This window comes from Planococcus citri, chromosome 1 (genome assembly GCF_950023065.1).
Source record: "Planococcus citri chromosome 1, ihPlaCitr1.1, whole genome shotgun sequence".
NCBI classification, from domain to species: domain Eukaryota; kingdom Metazoa; phylum Arthropoda; class Insecta; order Hemiptera; family Pseudococcidae; genus Planococcus; species Planococcus citri.
The window spans coordinates 30,824,469-30,841,335 of record NC_088677.1 but is presented as its reverse complement, the minus strand read 5'-3'; the positions used below and the strand labels follow the sequence as shown (position 1 = coordinate 30,841,335).

Below are 16,867 nucleotides of genomic sequence, written 5' to 3'. Positions count from 1 at the left end.
TCTTTATACGCTCGCTTATTGAATCGTCATTCCCTGCCTCTCTCGCTCTTGGTTTTTTTTTTCTTTTTCGATATATTTATAATGTGTTAATGACCCTGATTTACAAAGCGAGTTTTGTTCTTAACCGAATCTTCTGCCATATTCGCGTCAACATTTTTAAATTTCGTATTATCTCCTACGTCCCCGCAGCTGCCGGGGTTACGGGTCCCCTCATGGACGACGCCAAAGCCGGACGGCAGTGGCGCATCGAAACTGCTTCGGGCGCCTAGCTCTCGATACCTACGATGACGACGATGCTCTTATACAACCGGGCGATTTTTATGCTTCGTAATGCATTCAATTTCAATGTCAATTCCCTCTCTTGAAAGTATAGACAGGTATATCTTTATAACGTAGGTACGAACTTGTATACAAACACATGAGCAATATACGAAACCTTTCAATGAACCGATATCCACAATAAGAACAAAACAAAGAAGCCAATGTATCTTCTGAGTTGCTTTTGAACTGACATAGCAAGTTGTATGAGAACAAATATCAAAAAATTGTGAATTTTTGTCGCAAAATTGAATGCAACCATCACTTAGAAGAAAGAGTGAATTTCAAAAAAATTTAGAATTCCTCCATCATTAACCCTTTGACATTCAGAAGACCAAAAGTAGACTGAAACATGAAATTTCATACCTACATGAATCGTCAAACGAAAAAATTTAAATCAGCTCAAAAACACTTTCAAAAAAGTAGGATTCTTAAAAACGCACTTTTTTTCAAAATAGGTAACAAAAAACGAGAAAATTGTTGCAAATGGAAGCTCTTGAAAACAAAACTGTTTGATAATTGACCAAAATACATGAAAATATTTACTTCTGCAAACAAAAATCCCGTCATTCCCTTCCCCACCAAAATTTCTTCTGCAATAAGGAAAAATAACATTTTCTAAAACACCTGCTGCAACTTAAATTCAACGCTTTTTCACGATTTTGAAAGTACAATATACAAGAGTAAATGTTGAAAATAATGTAAAACTCGAGTCATTATTTTTATTTATTTATTTCGTCGTAAATACGCGTAATTCTTCGTATTATCGCGATACAATGTATGTATAAAGTCAACAAACATCTCCGATGACTTTTAGATTTTTCTACTCGAGTTTCCGCGATTCTACTCGAGTATTACTACCGTTTTACGTTTCCGTTCGCATTATGGCGATTTTATTTCGTTTTATTTTATTGTACATTTTGTATTAGTGTAAATATGTTCGAATACATTTTTTATTTCGAATTGTGCACCGTATTTCAATAGGTTATGGGTACCAGACGCGCTAAACTGTGCCTATTCGAGATAAAACGCTAATCGTGATGTATTTCGTTCGTAACGTTATCTAATTCAAATTCGAAGGTTCATGTGCGGTTGTATTATTCGAAAATTAGATCGCAGTTGTTAGCTGTTGATATCTAATCGCACGTTATCATTCGACGTACAGATTGTGGATCGCAGTTGTGAGCTGTTGATATCCATATTCGCCTAATTGTATCATGGATTATATCAAGGGTATAAAGCCTCTGTCCTGTTCCAGTGATTGGCCGTCATGGAAAGATAAAGTGCTCGACGTACTCGCCTTGTTTAATGCCGTGGACATCGTCGAAGGTAAATCAACCTGCCCAGATGAACCAAAAACAACCGATACCGCCGCCGACACCGCCGAAAGACGTAAGTTGATTGCAACATGGCAAAAATCTTCTCACCAAGCGAAAATAATCATTTCCCAAACCGTTTCCGAAGAGCTACACAGTCGAATCGCTGGTAGACTATCTGCACGCGAAGCATGGCAAGTGCTTACGAAGGAATTCGATGACAAGGCAGAAGACCAAATATTCCGCGAATGCCTGAATTTCTTTAGTACCGAGTGGAATGATTACGAAGATGCGCCCTCTGTTGTTGCTCGAATCAAAAATCAACACCGTGAATTTCGAGCTAGTCTGGAAAATCGCAAAATCGAGACAGTTGATAAGCTGTTAGAAATTTTATTCGTTTTGAAAGTATTACACATTCTTCCGAGTCGTTTCGAAGCTTTTAAATCGAGCTACCTTCTTCTCAATGCTCAAGCTGATAAGTCACTAAGTAATTTGTCCGATTCGCTTATCATGCACGAGCGCAACGTCACACCAGTACATAGTTCAACGTCGCCATTGTCATCCGAAGCTATGTTCGCTAAATCTGGTCAGAAGAGTGGTTCGAATGTCGTCGCGAATACGTCTGGTGATCAATCCGTTCGAAATCATCAGAGAAACGCTCAAGTGTGTAAATACTGTTCTGGGAAAGGGCACTGGCTCAAAAAGTGCTCACAGTGGATCAACGACGGTAAACCACCCTTTCCTGCTCGAGCTAACGATACTTCAGGTTGTTCGCCTCAAGTCAACGTTTCTGGTTGTTCGCCAAAACTCAACGATATCGATTCAGAACCTAAAAGCGCTCTACTCGCCGATTGTGAGCAACTGAATCTGGTTACGTCGTCGTCGGATCAATCTTGGTGGATTGATAATGGTGCAACAAAGCACATTACATCGAATCGAGAATGGTTTCACTCGTACGAGCCATTTTCGAAACCAAATTACGTCAAAGCTGCTAGCAGTCGCGTCACAGCAGTTGGTCATGGATCGATCGAAGTTGCTAGCTTCGTAAATGGTCAACTTGTCAAGTTCGATTTGACTGATGTATGGCACGTTCCTGGTATTTCGAAGAATTTGTTCTCAGTTGTCGCGGCTCACGATAAAAAGCCAGAGAGTAGATTTTATTCGAATCCTACATTCTGCAAATTCGAGGCAGATAATCGCGTCATGTTCACCGGTACGAGATCGAAAAATGGTTCTCTTTTCAAAGCGTCGTTCGAGACCATTTTGCCAGAACCGCAGGTGAATGCTGTTGAGAGCAGCGAAATCGTGCAACTTTATCACGAACGATGGGGCCATGTAGATAAAAATCATGTTCGAGCTAAACTTGCAGAATTGGGCCTGAAGAAACGATCGCAGGAAACTAAAACCAATTCGAGCAATCCCAGTCAGTTCGATAAAGTTCATCGCGAAACATTCAAAAAACGTTCATCGACCAGAGCAGTTGGTGAGCTGCTATCTGGTGATATTTGCGGGCCATTCGATTGTTCCTTTGGTGGTCGCAAATATCTCATCGTTATCAAAGATGATTATTCGAATTATCATCACACGTTCGTCGAAAAGGAGAAAACCGCCGCAGTAGTATCTCGTTGCGTTCGAGAGGTACTATTCAAAGCTCGCACCCTTGGTCATCGAGTGTTAGAATTCCAGTCTAGCAGCCAAGGTGAGTTCGATAACAAAGCGGTTCGTTCAGTATTACGAGAGTTCGATGTTTGTCATCGTTTTACGCCACACGCAGCTGTTGAACGCGGTAGCAGTGCGATTGTCGAGTTGGCGCGAACATTGAAATATTCGAATCCAGAGATTACGTTTCCGATCGAAATCTGGGCTGAACTTGTTACCACCGCTACGTATTTGCTGAATCGAGTAGGCAAATCATTGATCGACGGCTCGACTCCTTACGAGATGTGGTTTGGTATACCACCGCGAATAAAACATCTTCGAATTGTTAGTTCAAAATGTTACGCTAACGTTCCAATCCAGTCACGTCGAAATCTGGATAAGAAGATTCTCGAAGGTTACCTCGTCGGATACGATGGTGATGAGCAATATCGAGTTTACGTTCCAGAGAAACGTGACATTGTTATTTCAAAAGATGTCACTTTCTACGAGAAACTTCGCGATTGCGACCAGCGAGTTACCATTCCAATCAATCGAGATTTGCTAGATCCGATTGATAACGATACCGATACCGAGATAAGTGATGAGAAGAAAAGTGCACCTTCTACGTCGAAGTCATCGCTTGTTACGCCGAAATCTTCGACCAAATCGACTCCAAAAAGTTCGCCAAAAAGCTCACCGAAATCATCGAATAGTTCTTTGCTCGAGAATGACGAATTTGATGACGCTAACGATATTATCAACGACGATCTAGAAGAAACCAAGCTTCTATCTAGATGGAGAAAATTACGCGATAACAATCGTTCGAAATCTCAAGATGTCAACGATCACGCTAATTGCATTGAGATTGAGATTTTCATGGCTGAAATAGAAGCTTCACTGAAATCGTACGCAGAAGCTGTTCGAAGCCAACCTCGTTCAAATTTGAAAGACCCTATGGACACCGCGATCCGTTCCATAGCCGCTAATGACGCGCCGGATTTCCGTTCAAGATCTCTGGGAAAGCGATCAGACATCGATAAGTCTGATATTTCCATTCGATCATTGATCAGCAGCAAACGAGCTGCTGTTACGTCGCCAGAGACACGTCGATATCTCTCTGGAAAACCCTACCAACGAAAACGTCAGCTGTCTACATCATGTAAATGGAGACAGCTCTAGAGTTCCAGCTCGCCGGATGTCTGAGTTCGATTCACTCGACATCTGGTGTACCTATTCGATTATGCTGACGCGGCGATTTGTGGATCTAGGTAGCTGATCGAGTTACTTATCCGAGTTCATCGCCGCTATTGAAGCATCTTTAACATCGACCGAATTCGAGGATACATGATCAACGTTTTTCATGTTCGTACGGAGCAGTTTTATTTTTACTCGATAATTCTCGAATTAGGGAAAGTGTTGAAAATAATGTAAAACTCGAGTCATTATTTTTATTTATTTATTTCGTCGTAAATACGCGTAATTCTTCGTATTATCGCGATACAATGTATGTATAAAGTCAACAAACATCTCCGATGACTTTTAGATTTTTCTACTCGAGTTTCCGCGATTCTACTCGAGTATTACTACCGTTTTACGTTTCCGTTCGCATTATGGCGATTTTATTTCGTTTTATTTTATTGTACATTTTGTATTAGTGTAAATATGTTCGAATACATTTTTTATTTCGAATTGTGCACCGTATTTCAATAGTAAAAGGGACACGAGGTTTTTTGGTTTATAAAAAAAAAAAAAAAACGTAAAACTTCGAAATTCGACGTTCAAACCGTGGGTGTCAACTTCCGAAATAAATAATGAATAATTAAAGAAAACCCAAAAAATTTCATTTATGAAATAAAAATTGGGAAAATTGAGAAATTTTAAGCTTACGATCGAAATGAAAGTTTTTCGATTTGCATAATAAATTTCCATATTGTCTCTATAGGCTCTGATTTGGTAAAATGCTTCCAACTCATTTTTTCAAAATTTAAAATTCAATTTAATTGAGGGGCTGGTTAAAAAAAGCAATAATGTCAGAACGAAATTTGAAACTTGATTACATATTTTTTACAAAAAAATCTTGAGAAAAAAATTGCTATTTGTCATATTTTCAAGTACCCTGAATTTGTAGGGTTCATTTGTACTATTCAAATCACAATGGACAAGTTGCAAAATTTTTTTTCAATTTTTAATTAAAAAATGAAAGTACATTTTAAAAGATTAAGATTGAAAAAAAGATTGAAAATCGATCCATTAAACAAGTGTCAAGTTTAGCTCTGACTTCGGTGCTTTTTAAAACTAGTCCCTCAATTCTATTAAAACAATAAATTTTTAATCAAATTTTCAAACTCTTTATCAATACTTACAAGTTCTTACTTTGAAAAAACAAGAGTCAATAAAATCTCAGAATCAAAATATGTACAAGATTCCCCCTCCGTTTCTCTTTAATTTTCCATAAAAATGCACGACATATTTGAGCTAAATGCTGGGATTTTCATGACTTGCAGGACTTACAGGACCTATTAGACACCCTGAGCAGTGATAAGTTTCAACTTGAGATCTCAATTTTTTAGAAATATATAAAATCAATTTCAATTTTTGAAATAAAAAATTCACTGCCTGCCAAATTTGAAAAATAAATAAATTTTTCTCAGCTCATTTTTGACTTTTTTCTCTCTATTTTTTAAACTCTTCTCCCCCCCCCCCCTCCTCACCTTGTAAGAGAAAAATCATAAATTTTTTGAAAAGTGAAATCACTCAAAATTTTATAATTATTTCATTCACTTCAATTTTAGGAACAATTTCTTTATTCTAAGTAATTCTATGTGTTTTTGAACAGATTTTTCGCCACCCGTACTTTTCGAGTTTCTCGACTGGTGAATAACATAAAATTGAAAATTTTGAAAATTTTTTACAATTTTGTATTTTTTTGAGATTATTTTCAAAAAAAAAAAGAAAGAAAGAAATTGGCTAAAATTTAATTCATTTTCAAAAACTCTTACATTTATGATCAAGAAGGTTGAATACTTAACTAATCAAACTCATGTTCAAATTAAAAGTTCTCAGTTTTTCATGATTTGGATAAATTTGTAAAAATCTTTTGATAGTCTCAGATTATTATTGTAAATTTTTCATTTCAGTATTAATTTTGGAAATATTTCGATACGATACGTAATTATTAAAAATCATTTTAATCGTATTTTTAAATCTTTAAAATCATTTCAAAAGTTTTCTGTGTTCATTTGATTCAATAGTTATCATTTATCAATAATCATCAATTCATCACAAAAAAAAATCCAACCCAAAGCACCTACACCTACGTGTTCTACCTTGAAAAAAGCCATCTCATGTTCACGAATTTCACTGAAAATAAATTCATTTCTCAGGGACTTTTTCAATTTGAAATCGAGAGACACAAAAAAAAAGATACGAAACGAACGAATAACATCATCACGAAAAGTAGAGTATCTTCACCTTGGCAAATTAAAATTCGAACTAAAAATAAAATCGAATAAAAAATTCGTAAAGCTTCTGCTTATTACACAGAAAAGGGGGGGAAAATTCACCGAGTAATAATAAGGTCAAAAAATAATTCGAAATGATCATTAAATGGTACCTTTTTCTCGGTAAACATATCGAAACCTTAAAAAATCTCCATTCATATAAAACCCTCGAAAAATAACGAATATTCATTCTTACATAATGATTTTAAAATTCTTTTTTCATTTTTTTTTTTTTTATATTCAATATCACGCAATAAACAACATAAATTTTTTAAAGGTTAATATTCTCAGAAAATACGTATTTTGATGGAGTTATTTTTCTAACCTCTTTGTGCTCGTGTTTGCAGCTTTTCATTGAAATTCTATCAGCTGAATGACTTTTTTTTTTCTTAAAGAAGAAATAAAATTTACTTTACGTAGCTTTATACCTATCGTTTGAAAATTTACAATTTTGTGACTATTCGGAGTAAATGTATTAAAATTCGACTATTGATAATTTGAATTTAATAATTTATTTATGTTAATTTTATTTCGCGAAAAAGCAATTTAAAATGTTGAAATATCTATAAATTTCAGGTGTAGTTCAATTTCATTAAGCAGGTATCCATTCATTATAATTTGAATTACCCAAGAGATTTTCAAGGAAATCGTGCGAAATATATTTTTCTACAATACAAAATAGATTAAATCCTTACCATTTTCCAACATCTTTTTTAAAAATTTTCGCTGTGAATGAAATCGAAATTTTCCAACCACAAAACACGTGTGAAATTACGCGTAAAATATTTCGTAATCAAAAGTAATTTTTTTTCAGATAAACAATTACGCGCCATGTACTAGTATTTCTTCAGATAAACTAAATAAATTATCAATGATCATTTACTTACAGCAAACTTCAACTACCAAATATTTACTTATGAAAGACCATCGAATGAAGCATTTATCAAAATATTCCCACATATCGGTAATATTTATTAGTAAGTATTTGTCTCCCAATTTCGTGGGTACAATGGCCTTTAACAACTATTTGTATCAACTTTAGCTGCACGATTACGTTACATTTTAATCAATGAAACTTTCCATTTTACTTAACGGGACAAATATTTAATTTTGAAGTGTCGTTATTCTTGATCCATATCGTAAACTTTGAATACAAACAATCATTATGTACCGATTTATAAATTTAAATGCGATTTATTTACTTTTTGGCAACCTAAAGGCGAGAAATATTGATAAGAGCCTTAAAATTGAATCCACATATGTAATATCTTTTATTTTTTTTTTTTAATAAAGTAATTATGAAATTCCTAATTTATTCTAGATAATGAATGATATTAAATTTTTTCATCATTCATTTGCCTTGTATCTTTTTTTATAAAAAAGAGTGTTCATTTTTCATTTTTTTCATAAAAAGGTAAATTGTTTATTAAAAAAAGCGACCATCAATTGAAAAAATAATGTAACACCTAACCAACTACAAAGGTCAACGACATGCTTATTTCTTTTAATTAAAAAAATATCAAACAGTCATTTTTAAATTAAAATTTTGGCGGTGTTTTTGTTTTCGAAAGAAATAGAATAATCTATTCGTTCAAAACAAAACGCATAAATTTCTGTATAGTTGAAGTCGACTAATTTGATTTTTATATTTCATCTTCCCACAATAAGTAATTAATTTGTTTAAGATCTTATTTTGAAATAATTTTAAAATATCAGTTAAGTCAGCATTAAAAAAAAATGGTCAGTTGTGTTGAGCACTTGAGGAAACATTTTTGTTTCATACGAATTTGATCATCCTTTGGCCAATTTTATATTACAAATACTTTTGGACAGTTTGAAACCCCTCAACTATCCAAGTACACGTCCATGCAAATTAAAATAAACTGAGGTATTTTTTTTATTTTTCCTCAGTACGATGACAATTCAACTTTACCAACCTGTTCTGTTTTGAAGCGTCCCTGGCTCCGATTTGATTATTCGTTGATTAACGTTAGGATTCGAGTATAACTGTATATTCTTATGGGCATTGGCAACTGTAGGAGTGGATAATTTTTCTGAAAACAAAATTCAATGGTTCAAATTTGAAGTTAATTATCTAACTATAATTAATCAAGTTGAAAAACAATAATTAATCTATTTTACATAGAACGTTTAACATAATGAAGATTGTATTTAATGCGTATGCCTTGTAAAATACAGGATAGGCAACCATATTAACGTATCGATATTTTGTTCATAGATTGAAGCCTTCTCCTATAATAAATTTCCATAACAGTCTTTAAAATATAAAATAAGAAGTTCAAATTCAAAAGCAAGCTTACGTTTGAAACCATTTTTCTTTTTAATTTTGCAAGTATAATTTCAGCAAGTATTAAATGAATGAAAACAGGTTTCAAGAATAATATTCGTACCTGTTTTTAATACTTTAATCGATATAATTTTCTATGGGATTTCTAATTCGTACTCATTCGTAGCACGATTTTCGAAAAGTCAAAACGTTGAACGTATGTAGATAATTAGAAATGCATGTTTTTCTTCGATCTGAAATTTTAACAGTACTAATTCCTCCACTATCCTTTTGTATTCACTCTTTTTGTGACACAAAATCAAATTTTTTCATTCAAAATCCAAATATTTCGTGTAATTTTACTATACGAGAGGATTCCAATTATATCTGGTACAAATTCGAGGAGAAAATGTGATCAGGCTCCTTGGAATAGACCAATATGTCACACTTACTACATTCGTAAACTAAATAATGAAATATGCACCTGCAAGGAGAGGATTCGCTGCAGCAATGTTGAACTTTCTACTACATGAGGATACATTTTTTTGTAATTCGTGAAGTAGGGCTACGGTAGCAGGATTTTTATTACTACTGGATATGACATTATTGTTATTCTCCTCCTAAAATGTAGAAAAAGTATTCAAATTAGCGAATAAATATTTTTATATCATTATGCTATACTTTTGATACATTAAAACAGCAGATTTGCTCAATTTGTCAATCAGTTTTCAATATTACACAACAAATCAAGTCCAACTATAGAGCAAAATCGACAGTATGGAAAATTATCGCATAATTTAGCCGTCAAATCGTAATTTTCCATACGTATCTATTTTTCTGCCTTTAAATTCGATCATTTTGTTAAATGTAACTCATAACTAATGTAGTAAAAATGCAATCGAAATTACTTTTACTTCATTGGAAAAATCAAAAAATTGTTCTAATTCAAAGGAAGTATCAGATAACTGCTTAAAAATATCCTCGTCCTCTCCTTGTTCTAAGCCGGTTTCCAAACCACTGAGATCAGAATGCGATAGTTCTCCCAAGCCGCCTCCATTTTCCTGGAAAATGTACAAAATTAGTATTTTATTTCGGTGAAATTATAACCGAACTTTTCATGCATTGGAAAGCGAATAGAATAAATTTTAACCAGGCATTGAGAGATGTCCACCATTTTGGTATCGTTGTCGGGACACCAAAGAAGATCATCTTCGATAAATGGCATACCAGTTGCAGCAGGGATCGATGTGTTACTCTCCCCAGCAGTCATACAAGTTGTTGCTGGCTTTAAGTAAGCCAGCGTGATGTCGCTCTACCTTTCTAACAACGACCTTTAATAAAAAAGAAAAAATATAAATTAGTAACACGTTAAATAAAGTGATAAAATTAGCGATAGAACTGAATGAATATGAATATGATTTTAAAAAATGAGAAACTATCGTTTCCTTTTCAAAAAATTCAGGATATTAGACTTCAGATTAGAGGTTCCTCTTCGAAGAAAGTTTCAAATTATCTCAAAACTTGGAATTCCGAATAGAAAGACAATTTTAACAAAATATCAAAAAGGTCATTTTTCAAAGTACCTACAGCATAATTTCAGGAAACTCATTAATTTTTTTTCTCAATGAAAATTGTAACTTCTCTTTCAGAGGTTTTGAAAATTGTGACATGGTGTTGAGAATTCATCGCATTTTTTTTCATGTCTTCAAAAGTCTAGACAAAATAATATTAGAATTCCGGATGGTTTCTCAAGTTCTCCCATATTCAAACTTGCTCCTGATTCATTTTTATCAATTTTCTTATAGGAGTTGGATTCAGTTTTTAAAACTAAGTACAGATTAATTATTAAATAACTTATAAGATCTGCAACAGCGATCTATAAACCATGTTTCTGTCGAGATGAGCATAATACAATGGCCACAGACGAAGTTGAAAAGTTGATATAAGAAATTTAATATAGATACTTGTGTTGTTTTGACAAAATAATTGTCTATGGATGGAGCAAATGGATAATACATGCAGAGTATAACTTTCAAGTCTAAAACACTCAGGTGTACCTCGATATATCGCGGTATTTCTGAAACTTTCGCCACCGCATGAACGTAGGTTTGTTGAAACCACCTGAAACACAAAAATCACAAATTTTTAGTTCGATTTCAATAAAATACACAATAGAATTCATATATTAATACAAAATGAAGTGACAAGACTACTAAAATACTGCAATTCTGTCGTAATTCGTCAATCTACGGTTCAAATTTCTAGTATCATTTCTTACCCAGATTTTGCGTCGTAGCAATTTTGGGGGTGAATTTTAAGGGCTGCTGAAGGCGAGTAGCTAAACGTATACGATATTTTCAATGACATGGTGATTTTCACGGTATTCTTTAAGTACAGAAATACGTCAAGAGTATATGAGAGAAATTACACCGAAAATTTAATAATATCAATCTCAAATTTTCTAAAAACCACGAACTTACACTTGGAAATTCAAATTTCGAAGTTCAAATTCACGAAACTAAACACGAAACTACCAGCAAAAAAAAAAATTTATATCAAAACAAAAACAATCTATGGATGTAAAACGAAACTGGATGACACGTTGAAAATTCATTACCTATCTTTTCTACCTACAATAACGATTCAACTCAATTTTTATTTTTTTTTTTTCGTAAATTTTTACTGAGATGAAATTTAAAATTTGAATCATTACGCGTGATTGATAATGTTCCTGATCGCTATCCTCAATCCTTATTTCATTTCTGAAATTCAAATTAATCATATTCGTTGGAATAAATAATTAAATGCGAAATGATGAAAAAAAAAAAAAAAAATTAAAGCGCGAGACCCCGATATATTCTGTAACTGGATGGTAAATCTGTGAATGTTTTTCTTCGCTTATCAAACTTCAAAATCAAATTGATAACGTTGTGTTTTCAAAATGAAAAAGATGTTTAAACCGGCATTTAATAATTAATCTTATTCGTTAATTAGTCTTCATTATAGAGTGCTACAAATACTACGATGTAGTCCATTAGACGATAATCTGGTAACCATTCATTACAGAATCTCATAAATTCATTCCGATCACGATGTCTGAAAAAAGGGACCAAGACGAGCTGGACCTCACTTCGCCAAATTTTAATCCTTTGAAAGCTTTAGAAAATCCAGATAAAGTTAGAATCCCCTGTCCATCGGCTCCTGTATTCGATAATATATCATCTTTCATAGAAACTCCCGAAGGAATTTTTCCGAAACCGAAAAGGGAATCTAAAGTAAGTACTGTAAACGCATAAGTATATTTCACATTTTACATTTCAAAATTCATTACAAATCATTTTAAATGAACTTTAATAAAGAAATACGTTTCTGATAGGTAGCAAAACCGAAAGATCCATCATTAAAAGCTGGATCAAGTAAAGATCAACAATCGAATAATGAGTCAGAAGATACTAAAGGTATGTGGAGATTCCTATCAGATCTATCAGATATTTCAGAATTCTAATTGAATGAATACTAAACGGTGATGCTTTCCTATACGATAAATCGACTTTCGGTGTATTTTTTGTGTATTATTTTTTTCATATGCTGATATTTTTTCCTATATTTTTGTATTTTTTTAAATAAATTTTTTTCTAATCCAAGTTTTACTGTTTTTTCATTATAATACTAATAAAAGAAAAAGTAAAGAATTCAAATCTCTTTTTCGTAACCTATTTCTGACAATACAAATTGATTAGAATTTCCTGTAACTTTTCAAATTTTCAATAACTACAGAATGTTAGTTTAAATCATTAATCTTTGCAAAGTACCTTATAACAGTGTAAAATTAATGAAGTCATGTGCAAAGAAAAGGTTACATTGGAAAGTCGAGCGGTCGGTCGTTAACCTCGATTCAACAACAAAAAATACACCAATATAAAATCTACAGATATTATAGTCCAGAGGGTTCATTCACCCTTTAGTCGTAGGTTTTAATTGAATTCAGATGTACACAGGTGAAAACATAAATTCGCTATTCATCATATTTGTAAAATTGATGAATTTAGTCCGAATCAAATTCCAAGTATTGCTACATGAGGAAAATATATATTTTCTTGTTTTTTCCCCTAATATCATACGAACAAGGAACAATAATCGTATCAATCACTCGATTTTTCTTTCAATTAGCCTATAATGGGACTTGAAAATTCATAATTACATATTATCTATTCAATAAGCATTATTTGTTGTAAATTCAGTTTAACTGCAACGATTTTTTGTATATTTTTTTTTTAGATATAAGACTGCTAAGAGATTGCAAAAATGTTCTCACAAGAATGGAACGAACAGTGAAGGGACCACTAACATTCCTTAAGAAATGTATGGATGAAAAATTACGTGTAAAAGTGAGTAGACAGTATGCGTAAATTAATCCTAGAAACGTCAACTTCGAAACAAAGCAAATCCCTCAATAATTTCTAACCAAAAACCGTCCAATAAATTTAAAACCCAGAATTATTTTTGCTTCGGAATTAACGTTAAAGTAACATATTCTCATCAAACGTACTTACAATAATTTTCGAAACAAATACAAAATTACTAATTTTCCCATCGAAATAAAATAATCGAAACTCAACTGGAAGATTTTAATGTAGGCGTGTCATGCAACGTTTGTTCGGTGAATGGTTAAAATTTATCTTCGAAGTATTATTAACGAGTTAAAATCACGGTAAAAATTCATCCAACATAGTAAAAAGATGGGGCGTAATGCTGCGGTATTTGAGTGTCCTTATTCAGAAAAAAAAAGTAGGAAAAAAACGATTAATCAATTATTCCTCTTTTTCGAAGGGTAACGAAAAGTTATTAATCTCGTTGCACCATTATGTCATATTTTTCGTGTTCCCTTTGCTTTTATTAATTTTAACGATCGCCTTATACCGTGTATCCTACGAATCTGAGCTTGGAAAGTATTTTCAAACCTGTAATTTCGTGTTTTATGAATGAATATTATTTTTCCTTGACTAGAATAATGTCAACAATATCAATGTCGACAATTTTCGTATTTATTTTTCAACCCTTGTATTTTTCTTTCGCATTTATTTATTCATAAATATTTTTCTTTTAATTTGCAGGTATATACCAGAGGAGCAGTTCAAGTACGAGGATTTTGTGTTGGTTTTATAGTCGCTTTCGATAAACATATGAATTTAGTACTAAAGGATGTATTTGAAACTTGGACGAGAAAAAGAAAAAGAAAACTACTATTTTTAGGTAAATGGGTTTTAGATTATTTAAACTAGAACGACGAGTGATTTGATTTGTGTAGAATATTCGTAGGAAATCGAATACCAGAAATATCTCTTCAAGTAAATTACTCGATTTCAAATTTATGATTTTTAATTTTTTTAAAAATCTATTGCATAAAAAATGATTAAAACAGAAAAAAATGAAAAAATTTCTCAACGAAATAAATTTAAATATTTTTAATCGAAAATGATTCTAAGTGAATTCCATCAAAGATACTCCATTACGGAAATAATTATCATGCGAAAAAAAATTAATAATTCTAAAATGCACTTTTACTCCTAGTCGTATGCATTGCATTTGATAATTACATTTCCGGTTTCGAATCTGGTGTATATTCGAGCTTAACTTACAGTGTAATTTTTATGCATGCTGGATTGTTGGCAAGTTGATAAATAATTTGCACGAGAGTGCGGTAAGAGTTTCATTACGACGGGAAACCACAATTTACCGTAACTCTTTCTAACGTTGAAATAGTTGGAATGACTATAGATTATAAAATGTGTTTGAATTTACGTTTCATATCTTTCTAACTTTTTTCTTTTCGATTTTAGATGCTGTTTCGGAAACAGAAAGTGCTACCGAAGAGTTCAAAGATTTAAATATTTTATCAACAAGGTCTGAACAAAGTGAGAAGCACAATCAGCGTAAAAAATTGAACGAAAGTAAACCTAAAGTTGTAGTTCGAAAGAGATTAAAACGTAAAGAAATTTGTGAACGACATATTGATCAGATACTTATAAGAGGAGAACAAATTGTTATCGTGACATTGGATACGAATCCCAATTACCAAATTTTTGAAAATGAAATGAAATCATAAATCAAGTCTGATCTGCTTGGTGTGGTTTTGCTAATTGTACGTTGTAAACTGTTAATTTATTAGGTGTTTTTTAATTGAATTGGAAAATACCATCAAATATATAATTTTTTCAATATTACCGGTTACATTTTCAATTCAGTGAACAAATAAACCATTACAAAGTGTACTCGAAGGTTTCAGATATCGCAAACTCGGTATTATTCTTTTTCTCATTCAACTTCGGTAATAATGCAAACAAATTTTCTATCTCGATTTGTAATCATTAGAATACAAAATGAGTATAGAAATGATGAGGTATGAAAATCAAATAAGCTGAAGTGCAAGGGAAAAAACCCAGAGTAGGTTTCTACACCTCTGCTTTGAATTAAAATATTACCAATGATGAAGAATTTGAAAATAAAAAAATACCTACAAGAGTACGTGTACCGAGGTACGTGAAATTAGCAAGTAAATAAGAATACAGGAACCGTTATTTCACCAATTCTCTTTCTCTTTTTTTTTTTTTTTTTGAGTTTCTAAAACTTATGTACACGTTGGAAAATGGTACGAATGTATTATTCGTGATCTTTCTCGACGAGTTTTCAAACAACGACGTGCAATTTCTAAACACGAGTACGTCTAGTCGATGAAAGCATGTAACAGACAGCTACTTACATGAGCATAAAGCGAGGGGAAATTTCCCTATTTTGCGAATAAATGACAATGTTCGTCGTAGAGGTAGGTACGTACGTACAATTTATTCAATTGAAAAGGTACAATGTGGAATAAAACTAGCACTAATGTCTGTCAACGTGTCAACAAATATTTAAACGTTGTCGTGGCCCAACTTAGGTAAACGTAACTCAGATTAGAATACATAAAAAATAAAATAGAAAAAAAAGAATAAGTAAATACGAGATATATTCTAAAAAAAAAAAATCCATGCTCATATAACGCGACGATGAATGAAAACCATTACACAGCTTTCAAGTTTCGAGTAACTTAATTCCTCTCACCGTTGTCTCTTTTCCTATAGGCAATGATTCGAGTCAAAAGTATTTTGTTTACAAACATATAGGTATAATAATCTCGCGAGCTCAAAGTGAGAGATTACATATTTGTGTGTGTGTTTTTTCGCATAAAAATAGAGAGTTGATTCGAATGACCGGAATTATTACGACGAAAGGTTATTACCTTTACTCGAAGCCGTTCAGTAATATTTTCAGAGCTCGATGGAAACTACGATGTCCTACCAGTATTTCAAGTACTACTCCGGCGCCTACATTTCTAATCTTTGCTTCCTGTTATATAATTCGTTTACTCAAGGCGTTCTTCTCTCACAAAGTTTACTTTTTAATGCATATCTATACGTAGGTACGTAGTATATACTTCAATCAACATCATACAGGCCTACGAAAAATTCCAATATCCAATCAAAACGAAACGTAAATGGCGATAACTCGTTCGCATCTCTTGTAGCGATATCGTGACTGGCAGTAAATTCAATCAACTACAATACGTGTAAAATTTCCAACAAAATGCATCGATTATTATTGGAAAACCATGTCAAAATACCAATTTTTTTTCCAACGATGGAAATTTTTCAGACAAAAAAATTTCGAATTTCACGTCGAAATCGAAAAGTAAATGATTTAAAAAAGCAAAAAAGTATGTCAACAAATACCTCTTTCAGAAACAAGTCGAATTAAATTCTACGCAATCA

The 16,867-nt window shown here is 32.6% G+C and overlaps 2 protein-coding genes across 6 annotated transcripts in view; one reads left to right on the top strand and one right to left on the bottom strand.

Annotated features, from left to right (window-relative positions):
• Eip74EF (Ecdysone-induced protein E74) overlaps positions 1-16,867 on the bottom strand; it is a 308,952-nt gene that overhangs the window by 180,439 nt on the left and 111,646 nt on the right. For 2 of the 5 annotated variants that reach the window (XM_065343706.1, XM_065343711.1), the window contains exons 4-8: positions 11,117-11,180; positions 10,210-10,390; positions 9,968-10,120; positions 9,544-9,679; positions 8,710-8,826 (exon numbers count right to left, since the gene is read on the bottom strand). In XM_065343706.1, the coding sequence (XP_065199778.1) occupies positions 8,710-8,826; positions 9,544-9,679; positions 9,968-10,120; positions 10,210-10,329 (526 nt within the window). In that variant the 5' untranslated portion in view covers positions 10,330-10,390; positions 11,117-11,180. Of the gene's footprint in view, positions 1-8,709; positions 8,827-9,543; positions 9,680-9,967; positions 10,121-10,209; positions 10,391-11,023; positions 11,181-11,337; positions 11,577-16,867 lie in introns of those variants that run through there. The other 3 variants (XM_065343710.1, XM_065343709.1, XM_065343708.1) reach the window with 3 other exon arrangements.
• Positions 11,966-15,283, top strand: Lsm11 (U6 snRNA-associated Sm-like protein LSm11). The gene is made up of 5 exons (XM_065343705.1): positions 11,966-12,334; positions 12,436-12,517; positions 13,338-13,447; positions 14,174-14,312; positions 14,900-15,283. Exons 1-5 carry the CDS (start codon positions 12,152-12,154, stop codon positions 15,163-15,165), a joined length of 780 nt encoding a protein of 259 aa, XP_065199777.1. The 5' UTR covers positions 11,966-12,151; the 3' UTR covers positions 15,166-15,283.